This window comes from Microtus oregoni, unplaced genomic scaffold (assembly GCF_018167655.1).
Source record: "Microtus oregoni isolate MIOR12 unplaced genomic scaffold, Mior012 000020F_ref0000438, whole genome shotgun sequence".
NCBI lineage: Eukaryota > Metazoa > Chordata > Mammalia > Rodentia > Cricetidae > Microtus > Microtus oregoni.
In genome coordinates, this window is record NW_024543079.1 from 13,704,072 (window position 1) to 13,718,024 (window position 13,953).

Sequence of the window (13,953 nt, forward strand, 5' to 3'; positions counted from 1 at the left end):
GATTCGCCTGCCTCTGCCTCCCTGGGATTAAAGGTGTGCGCCACCACTGCCCGGCGCAGTATGTTTCTTAATTCCCCTGATGTCCTGCTTCCGCTCAGTTACAGAAGTGGAGACAGCAGCCCAGGACAGATGCAGAGACCTGGAATTTATTGGTGAAGGGGAAGATGGGGGAGACACTGAAGCCAAGAAGGCAGTGAACACTCCTTACACTCAATGCATTCAGGATGCTCCTGCCCAGGACAGAACACCCACATGCTGCTGGTGCCAACGGGGCCTTCAGGCTTAGTACAGACTGTGGTTGCTTCAACAGGGAAAGACAACAGATGCCCATGGGCAGGGCAAGGCACTTCTTGGGTAACAGTAGGTTAGCAAGCAAATGTGATTTGCCTCATTCCCATGTGAGCTGCAACCCCCTACAGCCTGGAGGGTTCCCATTTTCTTCCTGGGACTATCAGCTGACCTGGGCCTCCTAGCTGGGTAAGAGCTAAATCTTGCCTTTGGCAAACCCGCAGCTGTTGCAGGAAGCTGTGACCCCCCTCTGCAGTCATCTGATGTGCGCCCCCTGGCTGTGGCTGCTACCTGGGTGTAGTGTGAACAGTGTTCAGACTGGGATGTAGCAGGGCTGGCCCTGGGGATGTCAGACTCTGACTCAGGGACTCATCCAGCTTCCGGGTCTCAGCCTCCAGAACAGTGGCCTCGGGGGCCTGGGCCACTGTGAGAAGGGAGTGAGACAGGCTGTGATGGAGGCCTGCCAGCTCACGGCTGGTCTGCACCGATCGCGCAATGTACTCCTGCCTCTGCTTCCGCTCCAATGCCAGCTGGGCTCGCAGCAGGGCTACCTAGTGGACAGGAAAACCAAGAAGGAGAGCAGTTGAAGGCTCTGAAGCTGTCCTGGCCCTTCTGCTCTGTGCTCTTCCGGCTCCACGCTGGAACCAACGTGTATATGAATCTCAGAATCAGGCTCTGGTGTTAGGAGAAGGGTTCCATGGACTCCAAATCCAGTGATTCTCAATGCTGACTCCAGTTATGATGGCTGGTTTAATGTCAACACAATCTAGCACCTGAGAAGACCTCAGTGAGGGACTGCGTACATCAGGGTGGCCTGTGACATGTCTGTAAGGGACTGCCTTACCTACATAAATCATGCTGGTGGTACCATTCCCTGGCTATGGTCCTGCACTGTAGTAAGCTAAGCAGTAGGCATGCATGCATTCACCCTGGCTGCTCACTGTGATGCCACTACCTGCTTTGACTTCCGGCGGCCTCTACTTCCCTGCTACAATGGACTGGTACCTGGAAGTGAGAGCTAAAACAAACCCTTTTCCTGTCCATGGCTGTCATCAGGGTATTTTATCGTGAACTAGGACAACAGATGACATGGGGCGCTACAGCATAATTAAACTCAACAACTTTATTTTCTTTAATTTTTAAAAGATTTACTTTTTTTTTTTTTTTTTTGGTTTTTTGAGACAGGGTTTCTCTGTGGCTTTGGAGCCTGTCCTGGAACTAGCTCTTGTAGACCAGGCTGGTCTCGAACTCACAGAGATCCACCTGCCTCTGCCTCCCGAGTGCTGGGAATAAAGGTGTGCGCCACCACCACCCGGCAAGATTTACTTTTTTTTTTTTAAAAAAAAAACTGTATGACTGTTTTGCCCGCACGTATGTATGTGCACCATGTGTATCTGGTGCCTACAGGCCAGAAAAGCGCACCAGATGCCCTGAAATTGGAGTTGGGGATGGTTGTGAGCTACCATGTTGGCGATGGCAGCTGAACCTAGATCCTCTTAACCACTGAGCCATCTCTCCAGCCCCTCACTAACATCAACCAAGGGAAATTTACATTTGCTCAAATACCCAGAGTTTTAATTTTGATGATTTCAATAATGTGTGTACTCAGGCATAACCACAACCTAATCAACCACTGAACACTTGGATCAGGCACAAGTTCCATCACATCTTTGGGAGGAAATATTCCAACTTAACTAGAATGGGGTGAGGCCCCAGTATCAGTGTTTTTCCAAAACTCCTCCCCAATGTGGCTCTAAGATACTGCCAAGGTTGAGAATCTCCAACTAAACTTCCCATGCCTCAGACGGGAATGGGAACGGTGAAGTGACCGGACTTTGAGGACCATCCAGAACTAAGGTGAGGGGAGGGCCTTAGAGGGCAGCTCTGAGAGACACACCAGGAAAAAAGCAAGTCCCAAGGCTTGTCTCAGACTCTGAGTCAGGGGCTTCATAGAAATGTAACTACAAAGCACAGCCCAGGTCCAGCTGGACTCAGCCTGCCGACAGTAAATACTGATTTTGAGAGAGGCTCAGGAATCCTATCTCTTCATTACTCCTAGGTGGGGTAGGAGAAAGGTGTGGAGAGGAGGAGGGAGGAGAAAGAGGAATGTGGGACCTTTAGGTAAGGTATAGGAGGCAGGAGGCATTAGTTTCCTGGATGTGGCAGCTTGCCTGGCCATGTCTGAGTCCCTCTGCTACTGTCCAAGTCCTGCCTGCCTATAGCTGAGGGCCAGGCCTCAATGTTTCCTGTCCTGTTCTGCCCCAGACCCTCTGTGTCTCCTCTCCCTCTGTGAGGACGGACCTGGAGGCTGCCCTGACCCTCTGTGTCTCCTCTCCCTCTGTGAGGACGGACCTGGAGGCTGCCCCAGACTTTCCGCCACCCTGCAGGAGAAGCTGAGACTGGATCACATTTGCCTCCTATGGAGATAAAGTTCTCTGGGGTCGAAGACTCTCCCTCTCAGCTGGAAATACAGACACAAAATTTGCTGCCTGAGCACAGTGAGGGAAAGGGGGAATAGAAGATGGATCCTTCCAGAACATACCTCTCTCTGAAGTTCAACCATATGCATGCTATCCGAGGAACCCCTCTGACCTCCTCTTCCATCCTGAGGGAGATAAAAACAGACCTATCAGAATGGGCTGTCTGCTCTGGAGTTTCCACAGCACCCACCTCTGCCCCTGGCCCAAGGCCAGCAAGGCTTCCAGGGGCCTATCTGTTGAGCAGGCAGCGCTCAACTCATCCCACTCCCGGGAGGTGGCAACATCCTGAGGGCCAGGAGTACCTGAACTGAATGAAGCATATGGGCATGGCTCCATAGGGGAGGCCCTAGAGGGCAATGGCAGCAGCATGGGCAGCATCTTCTGTGAGGAACCTTTTTATTTAACATTAAGGATTCATGGTGGATCTGTTTTGTGGCAGCCTTGGGATGAAGGCGAAGAAAGTATCTGCCCTTGGGAAATGTTCATTAAAAGTGGGGTGAAGCTGGAGATGTTCAGGAGGAGAAGCAGTTCCTCGGCCCATGCTGACAGGAACAGCTTACCCTTCCCTGAAAATGGGCTCTGTGCCAGGGCATATCAGAATCCTAACGTAAACTTAGAACTAAGGGGCTTGTAGATGTGGAGCTGTGGTCAAAGCCCTGGGCTGGAAAGCACGACACAGCCACTGGACGCCGGGGACTCTGGGTAACCGGAGAACCTAAGGCACTGCTCAGGGAGTGAGTGGATCTGAACCCACTGTTCCTGACTGCAGTTACCACTGATGTCAGACCTCCTCCTAAGGCAAGGACAGACCGAGGACAGAGTCAAGCTGGAGGCGGGGGCGCTCTCTAGATTCGAGTGGCTGTCTCTACGTCTACACTGGTCTGGGATATGCACTACAGAGGGTTGAGTCTCTATAGGGGCAGGAAGAAAGAGGCAGGTAAGAAAAGCAGGTAACCTGCTGTGTAGGGGATGAAGCCATCGCTTCTCTCATCTCCAGTGACCCCGCTCGGGATGCACGTATGGACTCCTTCTTCAGCTTCCTCCGTTCTCGCTCCACCTGCCAATATGCAAGAGAGAAACACATCTTGATTTGGAGTCAGCACATGTGCAGGGGTGAGTGCGGAGAGCTGGAAGCCATGGGCAGTGAGACTCCTGGGCTGGGGGGCATAAGGTAGGATATACAGAAGTGCTCCTGGTACAGAGAGAGGAGGCTGGCTGGCTCTCAGGCTGGCTGTGTGGGTTGTTCGTGGGCTGTTCCCACTGTCACAGCTAATCTGCTCTTCAGCATGGTCAGCAGGCTCCACAAACACGGCTGTAACTTAATAAAACTCAAAAACGGGCACAAGAAATGGAGATTTGGGGCCCCAGAGGGGGACTGCAAACGCTCCTGACCTGCTCTAGTGCAGTCCGCAGCTGTGTGTTGTGGTGTTGCAGCTTGCTCCGGTCAAACTCCAGCTGCGCCACTGCTTGCTGCAGACGCTCCAGCCTTTGTGTCCACTGCTCCTTCTCCTCCGCCCCAGGACTAGGCTCAGCCACAGCTACCTGCAGGGGAGACCCAGGATGTTCATCCAGGCAGCCTGACAGACAGGGAGAAGAGATGGAGGGCAAAGGGACCAATTTGTCAGCTTGGGGTCAGAGGCCCATTCCTAAAGGAGGGAACAAGCTGCTGACGGGCTCCTCCTGCACCACTGGGCCCAGCTCACCTCTCCAGGCTGTGTGTTTTGTCCAGCTTTGGGCCCCTGGTCTGCTCTGCTGGCTGAGCGTGGGCCACATGACTGCTGCTCCTCCAGAGCCTGTCTGCTGAGCACCAACTCCTCCTGAGGTTCAGAGCCAAGGACAAAAACCACTCTATGCCAAACCCATATCCAAGTTGTCTCCTTCTCTATCCTCTTCATAAACAGACCATGTTCAAGATGGAAGACAGATTTGGGAGTGTGTGTGTGTGTGTGTGTGTGTGTGTGTGAGAGAGAGAGAGAGAGAGAGAGAGAGAGAGAGAGAGAGAGAGAGAGATAAGCTCACAGGGAAAGGAAGAGCCACATGGTCTAACCCTGAGCCCTCCTCAGATTGTCAGAGCTAACCACTTCAACCAGATGTCTGACTTTGAACAAGCTCAAGTCCCTGACTGCCATTTTTCAACGATAAAATGGACATAGTATCAGTTCCTTCGAGGGTAGTGAAAACTGAGGACAATGGAACCTGGCATGTAAAAATGTTTAAATATGTAAAATGCTAAGTGGTAAAGAGAACCTGCTGCTTTTCCAGAGGATCCAAGTTTGGTTCCCAGCACCAATTGTGGCATAGCTCACAATTGTCTTTAACTCTAGCTCCACAGACTCCAATGCCCTCTTCTGGCCTCCATAGGCACCTACACATACACACACACACACACACACACACACACACACACACACTCCTACACACACACACACTCCTACACATACACACACCCACCTATAGCACATTCACATAGCACACACTCATACAAATATGTACAAACACATTAACAACAACAGCCAGGCAGTGGGAGCCCACACCTTCAGCCCCAGCCCTCAGAAGGCAGAGGTAGACGGAGCTCTGTGAGGTCGAGGCCAGCCTGGTCTACAAGAGCTAGTTCCAGGACAAGCAACAAAGCAACACAGAGAAACCTGTCTTGAAAAACAAAAACAAACAAACAAACAACAACAAAAAGCCAATCTTAACCAAAAGCAATCTACAGATCCAACACAATGCCCATTAAAATCCCAGCAAAATTCTTCAAAGACCTCGAAAGAATGGTACTCAACTTCATATGGAAAAGCGAAAAACCTAGGATAGCCAAAACAATCCTGAACAATAAAAGAACTTCTGGAGGCATCACAATCCATGACTTCAAACTCTACTACAGAGCTACAGCACTGAAAACAGCCTGGTACTGGCATAAGAACAGACAGGAGAACCAATGGAACCAAATAGAAGACCCAGATATCAATCCACACATTTTCGAACACCTGATCTTTGATAAAGAAGCAAAAAAATATCAAATGGAAAAGAGAAAGCATATTTAACAAGTGGTGCTGGCATAACTGGATATCAACATGCAGAAGAATGAAAATAGACCCATATCTATCACCATGCACAAAACTCAAGTCCAAATGGATCAAAGACCTCAACATAAAGCCACCCACATTGAACCTTATAGAAGAGAAAGTGGGAAGTACACTTGAATACAGTGGCACAGGAGACCACTTCCTAAATAGAACCCCAGCAGCACAAACACTGAGAGAAACAATAAATGGGACCTACTGAAACTGAGAAGCTTCTGTAAAGCAAAGGACACGATCAACAAGACAAAACGACAGCCTACAGAATGGCTAAAGATCTTCATGAAGAATGGATAAGGAAAATGTGGTACATTTACACAATGAAGTACTACACAGAAGAAAAAAATGACATCTTGAATTTTGCAGGAAAATGGATGGAGCTAGAAAACATTATTTTAAGTGAGGTAACCCAGACACAGAAAGACAATTATCACATGTACTCACTCATAGGTGGTTTTTAAATATAAAGCAAAGAAAGCCAGCCTACAAACCACAATCCCAGAGAACTTAGACAACAATGCGGACACTACATAGATCTAATCTACATGGGAAGTAGAAAGTAGAAAAAGACAAGATCTCCTGAGTAAATTGGGAGCATGGGGACCTTGCGGGAGGGCTGAAGGGGGGAAGGGAGAGGCAGGGAGGGGAGCAGAGAAAAATATAGAGCTCAATAAAAAAAAAAAAAGACTGTTCCTCATATGGTGACCTGCAACAATAAATTGATTTATTGCTACTTCAAAACTATAATTTTATGAATCATAACACTGATATTTCTGATGGTCTAGGGCAACCCTGTGAAAGGGTTGTTTGATCTCAAAGGGGTCTGGACCCACAGGTTGAGAAGCACTGTCTGTAATCAACCACCTACTTTCAAGTTCACCCCTTCCTATCACAGGCCCAGCTCCACACTCTGCAGGCGCTCATCTCACTCTGACCTACAGGCCCTTCACTGAGCTGCCTGCTGAATGTCCCTGTGTCCCCTCGGTGCCTCGCTCTACTTTCAAACCGAGTTCACCGTCCTCAGTCCCACTTTTCTTCATCTTCGTGGGCTGCTCCTGCACTGTTCCTGGCTAGTTCCCTTCCAGTTCCTTCCAACTTAACCTTAAACACCACTTTTACCAGAAAGCCATTTGGTGCCACCCTTGGGAAGCCTGGGTGTCCCTGAAGCATGCTCAGAGCACACTGAAATTCCTCTATCCGGCATGGTCCTCACTGATTACAGTCGCTCATCTGTTCTGCCAGCTGAGGTATAGAAGGGCTCACCACCTCCTTCTCACAGTCTGAGGTACCACAGGCAGGCAATCAGCTAACAAACTCTGCCCCCTGCCTGTCTCTCCACACAGTGACTCACCTGTAGCCGTTGCTGTTCTGACTCCCTCTCTAGGACAGAGGTTTGTAGGAACATGGCTATCTCCTGCAGACTGCTGATGCTGGCCTTGCTCTGGGCCAGGGACAGTGCCAAGTTCTGAGCCTTCTCCCTCCATTCGATCTCCCTCGCTTCTGTCTGCCTCAGGGCATTCTGCAGCCGCTCCAGCTCCTGTTGCGTTGGGGGCGATAGTGAAGCTGGCTTCTCTGCTGGGAAGGCTCTGAGGCTTGGGGAAGAAGCGTCCAGACTCTGCCTTTGCTGGGCCTCCCTCAGCATCAAAATTTCTTCTTCCTTTTGGGCTAGAGTCAGCTGTAGTTCCCTTAGGCTTTCCACAATGTCCCCTGCCTCCTCTTCTCTTTCTCGTTCCAGACCTTGCTTCTCTTGGATCCCATTTTCTTGACTTCTCTGGGCCAGAGCCTTTTCCAGCAGCTGCCCCTGCTCCTCCTGCTGCCTCAGCTCTTCTTCCTTCTGGGAAAGGGCCTGTTGGAGCTGCTGCATAACCTCTTGGTGTTGGAAAGCCTGGGCCTGGATCTCACCTTCTCGCTTCCTCAGGGCCTCCTCCAGCTGCCGGGCACGTGCCTGGCAGGTGTCCAGGGTAGCTTGCAAGGTGGTAGTGCTGGCCTCCAGAGTGCAGCTCAATTCAGCCTGCTCAAGGAGACTCTGCTCTTTGTCCTGCAGGGCAGCCTGGGTCTTGCTGAGGGCCTCTTGCAGAGCTTCTGCCTGGCCCCAGGCAGCCTCCTCCTGATGACGGGAATACTGATTTTCTGCTCGCAGAGCTGCTAGCTCTTGTTCTTGTTCTGTAAGTGTGGCCTGGGCCTGCAGCCAGCTGTCCTGCAGGGTCCTGGCTTCGGCCTCATGCTCCTGTGCCTGTTCAGCACATCGCTGTTGAAGGGCCAGCACAGCTTTCTCGTGCTCCAGAGACTCAGCCCTTAGGTCTCCCAGCACCTCCTCCAGGGCCCGCACCTGCCGTCCCTCCGCTGCCAGCTCTTCCTGGAGCCTTTGCACCTGTTCCCTGTGATCGTCGAGCTCCCCCTGGCGCTCCTTCAGTGTCACCTGGGCCTGCTCCAGCGACGCCTGCAGAGCACTTGCCCTTTGCTTCATGCTTTCCTCCTGATCCCGGGTCTGCTGCTGTTCTTGCCGAAGGGCCTCCAGTTCTTGGTCCTTCTGGGTCAGAGCTCTCTGGGCCTCCTCCAGCTGACCATGAAGTGCCTGCTCTTTCAGCTCCCCTTGGTCCTTGGCTTCCTGGAGGTGCCGCTGCAGGCTCGCTATCTCCTGTTCTCGATGGGTCAGGAGCAGGCTAGTCTCGCCCATCTTCCTGTGCAGGCCTTGGAGCTGCTGCTCCAGCTGGCCGGTGTGTTCCTGCAGTTCCTGGATGCGCTCGTGCTGGCACTCAACCTCCTTCTCCTTATCACGTAGAATCAGCTTCAAGTGCTCCAGGCTCCCACGCTGGGCTTTACTAGGGCTCTTCCCATTGTCTGCCCGCTCGTGCATCAGCTGCCGCTGGGAGGCCAGCTCCTGCCCGCGCTCTCTCAAGGAATGCTTGATTTGTTCCAGGTCCTCCTCCAAGATCTTGGTCTGCAGCGTCCTCTGATCTTCCAGAACCTGGATCCTCTCCTTCTGCAGCATCAGCTCCTGGCCCTTCCTCTCTAGGTCTTGAGTCAGTTGCTCTTTCTGTTTCTGCAGTTCCTTAATCTGCTGGCGCTGAGCCTTCACCTCCTGGTCCCTCTCCTGCAGCTCTCTCGCCAGATGAGTGCCGTGGTTCTCCAGATCATGGAGCTTGGTGCTTTGTGCCTGCAGCTCCTGGCTCTTTTCTTCCAGGTCCAGGGTAAGGTGGGTTAGAGCCACCCTCTGCATTTCCCTCTGGTCCTCCAGCTCCGCAATCACTTGCTGCTGGCCCTCCACTTTGTGGTGGCTTTCCTCCAGTTCCAGGGCCAGGCATTCCAGTGTCACCAGCTGCTTTTTCAGATCCTGGATCTGCCCCCTCTGGGACTCAATCACTTGAGCCTTCTTCTCCAGTTCCAGGAGATGATGTTCCAAGACACCCCTCTGGGTCTCCCGGTCTTTCTCCAGTTCTCTGATCTGGTCCCGCTGCAGGCACAGCTTCTGCTCCCGCTCCTGGACAGCCATGGGCAGGTGTTCTAACACAGACCTGCACTTCTCCAGCTCCTGAATCTGTTCTTGTTGCAGGTCTACCTCTTGACTTCGCTGCTTCAGGTCCAGGGAGAGCAGCTCCAGAGCTGCCTTCTGCATTTCCCGCTGCTTCTCCAAGTCCTGGATCTCAGCCTGCAACGTCTCCACCTCCCGTTCTCTGTTAGACAGAGTCTGGGCCAGCAGGGCTAGATTCTCCTGCAAAGCCTTCCCCTGGGCCACTTTTAGCTCGCCCTGCTCTTGCAAAGCCTGGACTCTCTCCCGCTCACTCTCGACCTCCTCGTTTTTCAGTTTCAGTGCTGAGCGAGCCGTTCGCAGATCTTCTTCCAGGACACCGGCTGCACTTGCCTGAGCCCGGGCTTCTGCGACACATGTTTGCAGATGTTCAACCTGGGCAGTCAGCTTCTCCTTGGACGCCTGAAGCAACTCTTGTTCATTCTGGAAACAAGAGGCAAAATGCTTTAAGACAAGATGATTTCCTTTTTATTTTGGTCTTTTGAGACAGGGTTTCTCAGTGTAGGCCTGGCTATCCTGGAACTCATTTTGCAGACCAGGCTGGCCTCGAACTCAGAGATCTGCCTGCCTATGTGCTTGCATCTGTGCAGAGATTAAAGATGTGTGCCACCACTGCCTGGCCAAGATTATTTTTTTGATACTGTCACTCTGATATTGGCCTTTTATTTTATGGCACCATCAGTGACCAGGTCTTAGCAAGGACTGAAGTGATGTGTTCCACTTAAGCAGATCCTATACAGGAGTGTCCCTACCATCTTTCAGGGCTCCTTTGTGTCCAGGGGAGATAGCTTGGTGCAAAGAGGCTTTCTAGACCCTGATCTTCCAGAGCAAGGAATAGGAATAAGAGTCTAATCTTGGAGCTGGAGCGATGGCTCAGTGGTTAAGAGTATTGCCTGCTCTTCCGAAGGTCCTGAGTTCAATTCCCAGCAACCACATGGTGGCGCACAACCATCTGTAGTGAGGTCTGGTGCCCTCTTCTGGTCTGCAGGCATACATGTAGACAGAATATTATATACATAATAAATAAATAAATATTTTAAAAAAAAAGAGTCTAATCTTGATTCAGAAAAAGTAATTAGATGAAGGTCACTATGATCTTCATAATGGGAAGGTGGGAGGCGTCAGGGAACCTTGAGATTTGCTGAAGGAAGCCAGGCATGTGAGCACAGGCCAAGGTGGGTCTGAGAGGCAGGATTGTGAACTCTAAACACAACTCCTGAGGCACTCTTCCCCAGGTCAGCACTTTACCTGAGCTTCCATTTTCTGCAGCTCTGCCTGCCGCAGGCGACTCTGTAAGGATGCCACAGTCTCGTGCAGGTCTCTCAGCTCAGACTCCAGGGAGCTCTGTTTCCCTTCCCACTTGGATTTCTCTTTGAAAAGAGCAGAGGTGCTGGAGTCAGGTGCATGGGCGCAGGTGGGAGAACACAAGGGTGTAGACCAGATGGAGGACAGCGATCAGAAGCCCAGGGGAACACGGCCAAGGAGAAAAAAATGACACCCAGTGTCCTGTGCCTTTGCCTGTCTATCAGCAGCTGCTTCCAGCCTCGCACCGTGTCAGCCGTGAGCCCTGGCACAGCACGGCCTGCCAACCGTCCTACACTTCCTATCCTCAACACCCAGGGATCCTCAGATCCATTCTCTAGATACGAGAGGCAGTGGTCATGACAGCAAAGGCCACTTCTAATCCCAAATCATATGAGTTTGTAGGTGGTTCCTAGAGGCGTTTGAGTCTGAAGACACCCCAGGTCAGTGGTGTGTACAGACCTCAGAGAACCCTAAAAAGGCTCAGCTATTTCCTTCTGCAATAGGACGTCAAGAGGGAACAGTCTTGAGGCTCCTTTCCTTTCCAGGTGGTACCCACCCCTCCAAGTCTGTGGCAGAGGGACAGGACAGCATGTTCTTCCTGATTCCCCTGCCTGGCCTTTCTCACAGTACGTAAATTATTCTCACAATAATCCTTTAGTCCTCAAAGGCTAATTTTGAGGGCATAGTGGGAAATGATAAAAATAAGAAACATGGATAAATGATGAGAAACACAATTTTATGGTCTGATAGTTCCGGCCCAGGGTCACCAGGATTTTGTGCTTGAAAAGAAAAAAAATCTTTGCATGGGCTGAGATGGCTCAGAAGGGAAAAGTTCTCACTACTATACCTGACTACTTGGGCAGGATGCCTGGGGAATCTGTGAGGTAGAAGAGAGCTGGTTTCCATAAATTGCCCTCTGACCTCCAAGTGTGCCATGGCACACCACACAATAAATGTAATTTTAAAAACTAAAAAGCAAAACCAAAAACAACTCCCTGCAGAGACTAACAGCGGCCGAAGCAGCAACTTCTATCAGATTCCCAGATCTGTTCCTTCTAACTCCTTTTTCCAGAATGCCCACAAAGGCCAAGCAAAGGGGAACTAGAGTTGAAGAAGCTCACCGCCCCTCACAGGTGCCTTAGCTAGTCTCCTGTCCCTGTCACCACCTGCTCTTGCCTCCTGTCATGCTGCTGCCCTGAGCATCTCACCTTCCCGGCTCTGTGAGAGCTGTCTTTTCAGCTCCTGCAACTCTGAGTGGGCCTGGCTCTTCTGGGCCTCCGTATCAGCCAGGTGCTGTGTCAGCTTCAGGATCTGGTCCCTCAGGTCATCCTGGGAAAGGAAGGGTGGGGTTGAGCTCCTGCTCTGTAGAGCTCAAACTGTCTATACTCTGCAGTCTCTGCCACCATGACCCTACTCTCTAAACCAGTTCTTAAGCTTGCTAAACTGTGACCCTTAAATATGGTTCCTCTTGTTACGGTGATCCCCAACCATAAAATTATTTTGTTGCTACTTCATAACTGTAATTTTGCTACTGTTATGAATTGTAACATAAATATCTGCTATCTGACCCCTGTGAAAGGGTCGTTCAACACCCAAAAAGGTTGTGACCCACAGGTTGAGAACCACTGCTCAAAACCCTTCTGCATTTATTTAGTCCCCTGAAGGCGGAGTGAACCTGAGGGGCACCCCCTGGGCCTATGTTTTGTCATTATTTCAGACAGTCTCACGTAGCCCAGGCTGGTCTTAAAGTGACCACAAAGTCTAGGCTTGTCTTGAATGCCTGATCATCCTCCTGCCTCAGCCTCCCAAATGCTGGGACCACAGGCCTCTGCCACCCCACCTGAATTATTTCTTTTGAAGTAACTGCTCAGTGTCCTATTCCAGCCACTCCTTCTCTCTTAGGAACTCCTCACAGTTCAGAACACGGTCACCTCTCCCCTGACATGCTCTAGCCATGTCTGAGCCAGTCCTTCTGTTGGCTCCATGGCAGAGTGAAGCCTGGGCTCCCCATGGAGGGCTTCTTGAAGGCGGGCTGGGTCTTTACATTCTGTATCAGCAGCTCTGAGTGGCTGGTGCACAGGTAGTTCTCAGTACTGACTAGCAGGCACAGTGAGGTGGAGTTAGCTCAGTCTTATGTCTAGAATGTTCTTGTAAACATTGACTTCAAATTCCAATGCTCCCAGCTTACCTGACTTCTCAGAGGACTTGGTACTATGCATAAATTCTTGGACGAGAAATGATGGAGGAAGGTCATTGGCTAATAAAGGAACTGCCTTGGCCCATTTTATTAATTGAAAGATAGGTGGGAGGAGTAGACAGAACAGAACGCTGGGAGGAAGAGGAAGTGAGGTCAGACTACACAGCTCTCTCAGGAGCAGATGCCTCAGAGAGAGACGCCATGCCCCGCTCCCGGGATGAAGCTCCGACCCAGGATGGACTAGGCTAGAATCTTCCTGGTAAGCGCACCTTGGGGTGCCATACACAGATGATTAGAAATGGGCTAAATTAATATGTGAGAATTAGCCTAGAAGAGAATGGGCCAAGCAGTGTTTAAATGAATACAGTTTGTGTGTTGTTATTTTGGGCATAAGCTAGCCATGTGGGCGGCCGGGTGTGGGGGACGCAGCCCTGCCACCCTTATTGCTACATTTTGACGCCCAATGTGATGGACTAAACCCACTTAAAAAACCTGAGAAGGCTTAAAAATAAGGGAGAGAGAGTTTAACACAGATTTTTGCTGTTTGTTGGTGGCATGCTGTAGAGAGATTTCCTGATTCGGCAACAGTAGCAGAAAAAATGCTGTGTCATTTTAAAGCGCGACTTCCTGGGGCTGTGCCGCCATTGCGATCTCTGTCTGGCTCCTACAGGAGACAGAGCTTTTGAATAGAGCATTTGGAGTAAAGTGCTACAATTTGTTTGATGGCAACTAGACTCGCTGTGTTCTCGGGTCTACTCTGCTTGCCAGAGGCAAGCAAGTGCCTCATCTAAGAGAGGCTTCCTGACTCAGCTTTAGCTGCAAAGCCTGCAGCTCATTAAGAGGTCCTGCCACGAAACACTTAAACGGTGTTGACGAAAAGCTGAACGCATGCTTTTCGGTTTTCAGCCGTAGCAGGAAAAAAGCTGCGCCGTTTAAAAATGCCGGCTTTCTGGGCCATCCTGCCAGGGCAAACTGACTGTTTGAGGCAGGAGGGCCGGCTACCGAGAGAGGACTTGAGTGTTGTCTGTTGTAGCTCACTTGCTGGCAGGGACCTTGAAATGCCATAGAGTTGTT

The 13,953-nt window shown here is 50.9% G+C and overlaps 1 protein-coding gene across 4 annotated transcripts in view; it reads right to left on the reverse strand.

The window, feature by feature from the left end:
- Nucleotides 1–126: 126 nt before the first annotated feature.
- The window catches only part of Cep250 (centrosomal protein 250), a 50,646-nt gene continuing 36,819 nt past the window's right edge, over nt 127–13,953 (reverse strand). Inside the window, exons 26-33 of one of the 4 annotated variants that reach the window (XM_041670416.1) lie at nt 11,891–12,011; nt 10,626–10,747; nt 7,200–9,800; nt 4,472–4,585; nt 4,161–4,310; nt 3,724–3,825; nt 2,831–2,893; nt 127–839 (exon numbers count right to left, since the gene is read on the reverse strand). In XM_041670416.1, the coding sequence (XP_041526350.1) occupies nt 576–839; nt 2,831–2,893; nt 3,724–3,825; nt 4,161–4,310; nt 4,472–4,585; nt 7,200–9,800; nt 10,626–10,747; nt 11,891–12,011 (3,537 nt within the window). In that variant the 3' untranslated portion in view covers nt 127–575. Of the gene's footprint in view, nt 840–2,830; nt 2,894–3,723; nt 3,826–4,160; nt 4,311–4,471; nt 4,658–6,446; nt 6,555–7,199; nt 9,801–10,625; nt 10,748–11,890; nt 12,012–13,953 lie in introns of those variants that run through there. The other 3 variants (XM_041670414.1, XM_041670417.1, XM_041670418.1) reach the window with 3 other exon arrangements.